Genomic DNA, 8,992 nt, shown 5'->3' with positions numbered 1-8,992 from the left:
ACACCCGCAGGGGGTGTGGACAAGGATGAGAGAAATTAAGCCTGTTGTTTTCCTCCTTGCAAAATACAAATGTAAAAATTTGTAACACAATTTTACACTCATAAAAGAGTAGACTAACAATCTAGTTTGCAATGCCGTGTTTCTGACTTTGGTTAATAGTTTTCAGAGTGAATCAGCACTTGATACCTGAAAGGCTACAATGACTCCTCCAGGTGGCAGGCTTGTATTCGCTTTTAAACTGATAAAAGTTTTTTTTCTTTCTTTATTTCTTTTTTTTTTTTGTTTGGTTTTTTTTGTTTGTTTGTGGGGTTTTTTTGGGTTTTTTTTGGGTTTTTTGTTTTTTTTTTTCCTTAAAATGTGTTCACATTTTCATAATATACAGAAAAAAAGTAAGCAGTTATTTGGTTTACTCTAAGTCCATTTAGAAAAAACTGGCTTTTTCTTTTTGTTTTTGGGAACTAACTCTACGACACACACACACCAAGTGTTGTGTTGGTTTTTTTTTTGTTTTTTTTTTTGTTAATAGGAAAACCCACGGACATTTATAAACTGTTCTGTCCTTCTTGCAGTTTTCTCAGTCTTTTACTTACAAGGGTGATGAACAAGTATTTTCAGAGTTCGAACGGTTACGTTTCTGTTGGTGCAGGGTTTTGTTGGGTTTGGGTTTTTTTGTGTGTGTGATTTTGTTTTTAGGAGTTTTCTTCCAGAGAGTCTGTTAAAGGCTCCATAGGAACTGCAGTCGCAGGCTCGTGTTGTTTCAAGCGTTTAATTGTGTTCTTCAGTGCTTGCCTCTTATTGCAGAACCAAACTCTAACTACTTCCCGGTCATAGTTCAGTTTCTCTGCAATCTCTGTCATTTCTTGCCCAGAGGGGTGCGTGTTCTTCTCAAAGTGGGCATTCAAGATCTCAAGGGCTTGTGGCGTGAATGAGGTGCGCCTCTTGCGCTTTTTGGACGGTTCGCTTCCGATAAACTCGGTAAGGTTCTGCATACCTGCCCGATGGCGGGCCTCAGCCTCAGCCATCCACCGCTCAAGCACCGGCTTTATCTTCTGGGCACTTTTAGGGGTGATGTCCAGCTTTTCAAACCTGGCAGGATACAAAAGGCCAGGGTTCAGTTTGGCTGTCAGACTGCTAGCTATAGTGTTCTCTTGGGCTTCCTGTGGTAGGAAAAAGTGGCTTCTCAGGATGGTGTGTCTGAGGGAAAATTGAGAAAGAAGAGTCTTACACTGATGCTCTGCCAGGGTGGGACTTCCTGCCTGCCTGACTAATTGACTGGCAGAGGTCATTTACAATGGATTACGAAAACTATCAGGTAGGTATATCTACAAATATACACATATCTCTAGATATTTAAGCTAACACAAAAAGAGCACTACAACAAAATTCTAAGTACACTAAATAACACAGGTTATTAGTCGCGTTTTCATACTTCTGATGATCTTCAAAATCCTTAAGGCTAAGTCTAATTACAGGAAATGACATCAAAGGAAATTGCTCTTTATCATCTAATTTTTGTGATTTATCCTTTTGTTTCCCTTCCCATCCCATGTTGTCCAAGCACCACAGGTTTAATAACACAAACCAATGGCAGTTACTGGCCTCCGAATATCAGGTTTCCTTTCCTTTCATTTTTCAGCAATTTTCACTGTTTGCAAGTTAACACTATATCCCTTTTCTGGGTCGGAAAAAGATTCCCATAGCTACGGTGGTGTTCAGCTGAAACAGCTGGACACTTTGCAATTATCTTGACTGCCTCCACAATGTGCAAAGACAGACTCATGTTTTCCAGATGAAACCCAGCATAATAGCCTACTAATATGCTGTGGCACCAAGCTGGGTTTATTGTGGGATTTCTGCAAACTGTACCAGAATGATATCATTTCCTGCAAATGAGGTCTTCTATATATCATTTTGCCATCAAAAGTCTTTTGCCAAACCAGATTTTACAAGTATTATAAAACATCTGGAAAAGCAGCCACACAAAGCTTTAATCCTTTCAAAAACAAGCAGAAGAGCTGAGTTCACATCTCAAGTCTCGTAAGTAATTGTCTCTTTCATTTACCATATTCATCCTCCCTTGCTACGCATTAAAAAAAATCTTACCCCAACTCCTCTGATGCCACCCATTTGTTTCCCCACTTTGCCTACATCCACCCCACACATTGTGGCATTGAACGTTGTGGAAAGGCAACAGTTGTGGCGTGGTGCTGCCGCACTCCCTGCCCTCCCAGTGCTGAAGCACCAGGGCTGCCACCGTCGCTAATCACAACGTGCTCTGGAGATGAGACCGACCAAATCAATGCCTTTGTGCAAAGCGACTGGGTGACTCTGGAGTTGGTAGTTTTTCGTGTCTCTATTCAGCACGTGGTGGCTGCAGAAAATATTCTGGCAAGAAACCAAGCATTTCTCACAAACAAATAATAAGACAAGGAATTATTTCAGATAATCACACTCCAAAGAATTTGTAACTGGTGCCTGGGATCCCAGTGTGGTATTGACTGCAAGATGTCCTTCCATGGTGTCCAGTGATATTTCAGGCTGAAGTGTATGCTTCAGAACATGTTGTCTCAAGTTAAGAAAATGCTCTTAATTGCATACAGAACATATCAGCAAGGTGGTATATTGCTGATGTGATCTGCATGGGACACTGGGAGAATCTGTGTCTTTCTCCGAGTTGGTGGTTCAACTTGCTTACCTTACTGCCCTTTCCATTCCTCTGGAGTTTAAACTGAAACTCCTTTGTTACCATTAAAAGAAAAGCTGAAGCTAATACTTCTGGAGGAACAGCAAACTGCCACTGAAGCACTTTATCTTGGTGCTTAACACAGTCATAGCAGCTTTTTCACCCCTGAATGATATCCGTCTATAAGGGTCAAAGGACAAGTATTTGGAACCATCTTCTGCACCCAGTCCTCATGTTCTCAGCAATTTACTCCTCTAAGGAGCCCTGTGTAATAGGTCTCCTCATTCTGGGCTTTTGTTATCGGTGTCTGTGCCTCAACTTCATCTTTATTGGGGTTTTCATGATAATTGGTCAGTGGGGAAGCCCTTCTCTTAGTAAAATTCGAAACATCCCCAGTGGTTTTCTCAGATGTGAGGTAGATGGAGGAAATGAGAAGACAGAAAACTAGATAAATGCAAAGGAAACTGCAATTTATCACTTTAAAATACGGTACATTAACAACTTAAGGCTACAATAAATCGGCAGTTGCTAAAAACTCCACCAGTTTTAGGCATTCTTTACCAATTGACCACAGGGAAGACAAAACCAACCAAATAAATAAATAAAAAGGCTTAGCAACAGGGAGCAATAGCATTCATTTCATTGGCATTGCTTGTTAGTGTTGATACTGCAGTACATGTTGTTTGGCGTAACGATATACAAGTCTTGGAACAAATTTCCCAGCAGTAGTATCCTTGTATAGACTGAATAAAGGTTATTTTCTACAGGGAGGTATCTTATAAGAAAAAACAGTAGGGGAGACCATAGAAGTGAGAGGATCCTATGGAGCTTTTTGTATTTAACAACAATCAATGGTTTTTATGGAAAATCATTGAGCAAAATGCGAGCTGCAAGCTCACTACCCCATACTGATGTTATTTATAACCTTAGTCTTAAACTGCAGGAAAAGTACACTTCCGTTCTATGGGGAATACATTAAAAGTATAAAGAGCAGATAAAAAGACAGGGCATTTCATGGATCACCAAGAACAAAATCCACTTAAATGAGCTTAGAGTTGCTTTCTTGGCTTTCACTGATGGAGAAGGACTATAAGGCATTGCCCAAGAGAAAAAAGCTGTTACCTAAGTGTGTTTGTTACCTCATGCATAAACATGGGATTGCTGTAACACACAGACATGCATATATGATGTTTGGTTCTAACTATTTTAACTCTGTCAAGACTGTATTATAATTTCTTATGATTAGGGCCGATTTCTACTTCCGTTTTGCATATATGGGTTGTCTGGTTTTTTTAGTAAACATTGGGTGATAAAAGATGAATAGCTGCTGGTTTGCAAGATAGCAGGAAGGGTAATTTTTTCCCTTCTGTGTTGCCTAGGTAAATCATCATTAACATCCTAGATGTGAAGTGCTAACCACAGTAATACGGGTTTTAACTTAGCAGGGATGCAGCCATGAAATATTTGTTCAGTAACCCTATCTGTAGAAAATGGCACAGTATGAAGAGGGTCAGCTGGTGCTTATCCAGCATCAGCAGGGTCTCCAGCTCGTCTACTGAATTAAGTTTCAATGCCAGGAACATTGTTTCTCACTTGTTTAAAAAAGGAGGGAAAAAACCAAAAAAAACCTAAAGTTACTTTATGTGTACACATTAAGAACATTTTAGCTGCCAGATACCAACATTACTGGCTAATTTAAGACCCAGTTTAAAGAACACATTCTAAAGACATGAGACTCAAAATCAAGCACGCTCCTCACAATAAGCTGAAAACTTATTGAGAAGAAAGAGGAGAATAGAGTTGATGATGTAACTTGTTACCTGCAGATGGCAGACTGGCTATAGGCTGGGCCTTCGGTGGCGCTTAGGGCCTGGCCAACTTGAGTCTGTGTCAGGCCAAGGGACAGGCGCCGGATTTTAAAAGCTTTGGCAAATTCTCGGATTTCTTCCAGATTCACCCCATCCACCTCTCCAGTGGCTGTCTGAGGATCTGTTGAAATACATTTTTTCATCATATCAGTGCTTCCTGTGACATACGAGTGGGCTAGGTGTACACCAGCTTTCCTTGTCAAGGTGTTCATGCACATTTCATTTCTTAAAATACTTATCCCTTTCTCATCTTCCCCAAAGAGAAACAGGCTTGCCTTGTCAGGTGTGTTACAAAGCACGCTCAGCTTGCTAAAATGCTAACTAGGCTGCAGTGTTTCCAGGTGCTGGAGAAAGGTTGTCAAAGACATACTTTGTGGATGAACTCCTGCAAATGCCCAACTGGCCTCCAACTGAGGTGGTGCCTGGGCTCCTCTCTGCCGTTTGTGCCATGCAAAATGTCCCCCAGGTTGACATGTCCCCCAGTTCCCTTTTTTCTCACATACAGAAGGAAGGCTGGTATTTATTTGCAGTCTGTGGGGAGGGCTAAATATATGCACAAACTGCTTGGGTTTTTTATTTGAAATTAAGACTTTCTGTTTTATCTAAAATAAGTGCCAAAGAAGGAGACTTCAAAAACCTTCCTTCTCTTTTGCACAATACCCAACCCAAACCACCAGCCAAACATCTAAAATAACCTAGAAAATTAACAGCACCCCAACGCCCCCCTCCAATAAAATAAAATGATGTCTTTAAAAACTCCTTTATTTAAAAATCTTCTTTTAAAATATGCCCTTATGAGAAGCAGCCTTTCAAGCTTTTCATTCTGCCTCCCATCACGTTGATAATCAAGGAGCAGCAACATCAGCCATTAGGTTTCAGATGGTAATGCTGCACAATTTTTTACTTTTACATTAGCCCTGCTGAAGATAATGCTTATGATGCTGTGAGAATAAATCTATCCTTCCTCTCCATAGCAGTTTACTGACACAGAAGCCTTTGTCCCTGAAAGGGCACATAATAAAGCATGTCTACCACAGGAAAGCTCCTTTGGTGCTGGATAACTCGGTCAATTTAGGACTTATCAAGGGAAATGACACAACAGCTGGAGAATGGAACTTTTTTTTTCCCCCAAGCTACTGATCCCTGGCTAAATGAAAGTGTTTGCCAAGTCAGAGACAGCATGGGACTGGGATGGTGGAAGATTTCAAAGTGTTGTGCAATCCTGCGTGTAGTGAAGCCATTCTCCCAGCGAGACATCTCTATTGTTCTTCACCTCATTCCTCAGACTTCTTAGGTGAAAAGTTTGCAGCACGATAACCCATCAATTTCTGTAAATGCAAGCAGTTGTCCAAGGACGGTGCTAGACTACGTTACTATTCTGAACCCTATATGAGAGTGGCTCCTGCTAGTGCTGCTGTAGCTAAAATCTTGCCAGGATTACAGTAACAAAGCTTTTATTTTCAGGGGTTTATAAACCTGATGTAAAATTCCCTTATGATAGAAATATCCTATATAAAAAAATCTTTTAGTCCAATGACAGAGAGAGAGAGAAGAGGTTTTTCTGTTATAAAAATTTAGCCTATATGGTTACACCTCGAGTGTAAGAAGTGCACATAGCAACAATATTTAAAAAATACTAGTATATGTAACCAGGGACCATGTGAACTCTGCATACAGGTAAACATACTCATAGATTGAGCCTAGTTTTGAAAAAGCTCCACACTCAGCATTGTCCCTTCTGCTGTCAGTGCTGTGCTTTCAGCTCACCTGTGCACACATGCATGCACTGCTTCAGTAGAAAGCCAGGGGACGTGTTACTTGGTTTGAAGCAGTCGGCTCAAAGACAGGGGCCACTCAGGTTTGTAAGGTCTTTGCCTTTAGAGGTGTGATGTTTTCCTGTTACCCCATACACAGCCTATCTAGCATACCAGTTCTGATTTTCAGAGACACAAAATGGAGCTGGATGCTTATCTGCCCTTTGGGTCTCTGAAACACAATTGAAAAATGTACAAAATATCACAAATTATAACGACCTCAAAGACTCCCCTGAGTAAAGTGCACTAAGATAGGGACCTTCCTCACCTCTTTCCTTCCTTCACTTTAAGGCCTCTGACTAAGACTGTTAGGGATGTGACAAAGGACAATTCAGGTGTTCCCGGAGACCTTTCAAAGCAGCAAATGCTATGGTAACTGACAGCTGTAAATCTCCCCAACTCCTGTTAGGAATAAAAAGGGAGGTAAGAAAGCTAAGGGTCGGTTTGTTTGCTTGCTTGCTTGCACATGATTATAGAGAAATTCTGAAAAGTTCTGCTGGATCCTTCTGGTACAGAACTGTTAAAACAGTGAATATCATGGTAAGTCCTTTCCTGTGTGGGAACAACTAGACTGAGCTCACTTTGAGTTGAGATGAGAAAAAAACCCTATGATGTACTTCAGGAATATGGTGGAGTATCTGTTGACAAAGAGGCTTCATTCTTACATAGCATCTTTGGGAGGAGGAAAGTACTAGCAGAGGTGGACCAGAATATTGAAGCCTTTTAGCCCTGAACTCCAGGGATAAAATTTTTATCAAATCAGAACCACTTCTACTTCAGGCGTGATTCAAAGCCCTTTAGAATCCATAGAAGTAGGCCCTTGCTTGCTGTCAGCTCCATAAAACTCAAATACTACTATGAAGACCACTCTATTAACACCATTAGATAACAGCACTGGTCTTATTTACTCTATTGCCATTAAAATGCCATCAATACATAATCTTGAACTCTGTGGACTAACACATGCACATACATAAACATACAAGATAGATAATGGACTTTGTTTTAATAGGTTCTGGGCTCTCAGAACAGTCAAGTGTTTAGTGCACTTCACATTTTAGGAATAATATCTTCTTGAGGATTGTAAATAAACCAGTGCTTTTAAAATTAAGTGGATATCCTAGAGAAGGCAGCACAATGCCAACATGAAAATAAAGAATACAGTGGTAGGCATCTACAGTAACAGCATTTAAAGACTCCCAGTGTACACACAGCTTGGTAAAACAGCAGCTGTTGTGTCTATGAAACCACTGGGTGCTGGAGAAAGTGAGAGTCGTCTGGGACCATTTTAGGGCATATGTGTACATATCTTCTAGCAAAAAAGAAGCCATCTAAAATTCCCCATGATGTTCTGGGGCATGAAGGTGGGCGAGCAGAGTGGAAGAGAGAAAATCCACATGCTATCCTGCATTGAAATCCCTCTTTTTTTTCCCTACTGAGGAGAATAATGTTTCCACTTTGAATTATTTTGAAAATCCCCCATGAGGTTGTTGGTGAGTGCAAATTTGCTGTGATTTTAATAGTTAGGGGAAAAACTTGCTCCAGAGAAATCAGTGCACCCTGAAGGAGAAAGCAAACTTATGTTATGCAAAGGTCTGCCATGGGAGGGATTACAGGGCATGATTTCCCTGGTCTAACAAGAGGAGAAATAGCTGTCAGAGGAAGTCCAATGGCAAGTAAACTGAGTAAGAGAGTCAGGACAAAACATTGTTAATGGAAAATGAACTGGAGCTCAGGGGAAAGAAAGAATAATAATTTGTTTGTGGGAAGTATTTTCATTTTATAGTAACAGATGACAGTCAAACAAATTTGGAAGGAAGTAAGGAACTTCATGGAGACACAAGTCTCAGAGCATGAGGGAAAACCAGTGATTTCCGCAAAGAGAACATATGGTGGAAGAGTTAAGCAAATGAGAAGAGGGATTCAGTGGAGAAGAAGAAAATTAAATGGAAAAAAGGAGGAATAATGATAAAGAAATTAAGTGAAAACAAAGAGAGAAAGGAATACAGATAGGATGATATAATATAAAGAAATCATACAGAAGGGACAGGAATAGTAAAGACAAATCTTGCAATTCTTCCTTAGATAGAGCTTCTTTTAATATCTCATTTCTTTAGATACAATCATTATTTTTTTGTTGTTTTGTTTTTCAGAAGAACACATGTTGCTGGTAGGGACAAAGGGGTTAGGATGAAATTAAAGGGAAAAGTTATAAAGAACACAATGACACAGGGAAAAAAAAAGGACAGGAAATAATAAAGGGAAATATAAAAAAGGAAGGAAATGCACCTTTTTAAAATTAGTAAATGTTTTGAAGAAAATCTGTAAAATCATTATAAAAATATGACTACAATTAAAGGTAAAAGGAATAAAAACAAGAAACATGGAACACTGAATTTATTAAGGCCCAATTCTGATCCCTTTCTCAGAGCACTTTAGTAATTTCACCGATGGGAGGAGGCATCTGGTAAAGGGAGTTACCCTCTTTACAGAAACTGTGCAAAACCTTGCCCCAAATAGCTATTTATTTCCTGAAGTTATGTTGCTCTAAGGAATTTGATTAACAGAATCAGATAGCTGAATATGCCTAGTTTTACATGAAGTTTCTTGTATTTAGCAACCATTTC

At 39.9% G+C, this 8,992-nt stretch overlaps 1 protein-coding gene across 4 annotated transcripts in view; it reads right to left on the bottom strand.

Annotated features, from left to right (window-relative positions):
• Positions 1-354: 354 nt before the first annotated feature.
• The window catches only part of POU6F2 (POU class 6 homeobox 2), a 313,722-nt gene continuing 305,084 nt past the window's right edge, over positions 355-8,992 (bottom strand). For all 4 annotated transcript variants that reach the window (XM_051610118.1, XM_051610115.1, XM_051610116.1 and 1 more), the window contains 2 exons: positions 4,504-4,672; positions 355-1,194 (listed from right to left, as the gene is read on the bottom strand). In XM_051610118.1, coding sequence (XP_051466078.1) covers positions 690-1,194; positions 4,504-4,672 — 674 coding nt within the window. In that variant the 3' untranslated portion in view covers positions 355-689. The remainder of the gene's footprint in view (positions 1,195-4,503; positions 4,673-8,992) is intronic.

This window comes from Apus apus, chromosome 2 (genome assembly GCF_020740795.1).
Source record: "Apus apus isolate bApuApu2 chromosome 2, bApuApu2.pri.cur, whole genome shotgun sequence".
Lineage (NCBI taxonomy): Eukaryota > Metazoa > Chordata > Aves > Apodiformes > Apodidae > Apus > Apus apus.
The sequence above is the reverse complement of the archived record's forward strand: the minus strand, read 5'-3'. Positions and strand labels throughout refer to the sequence as shown.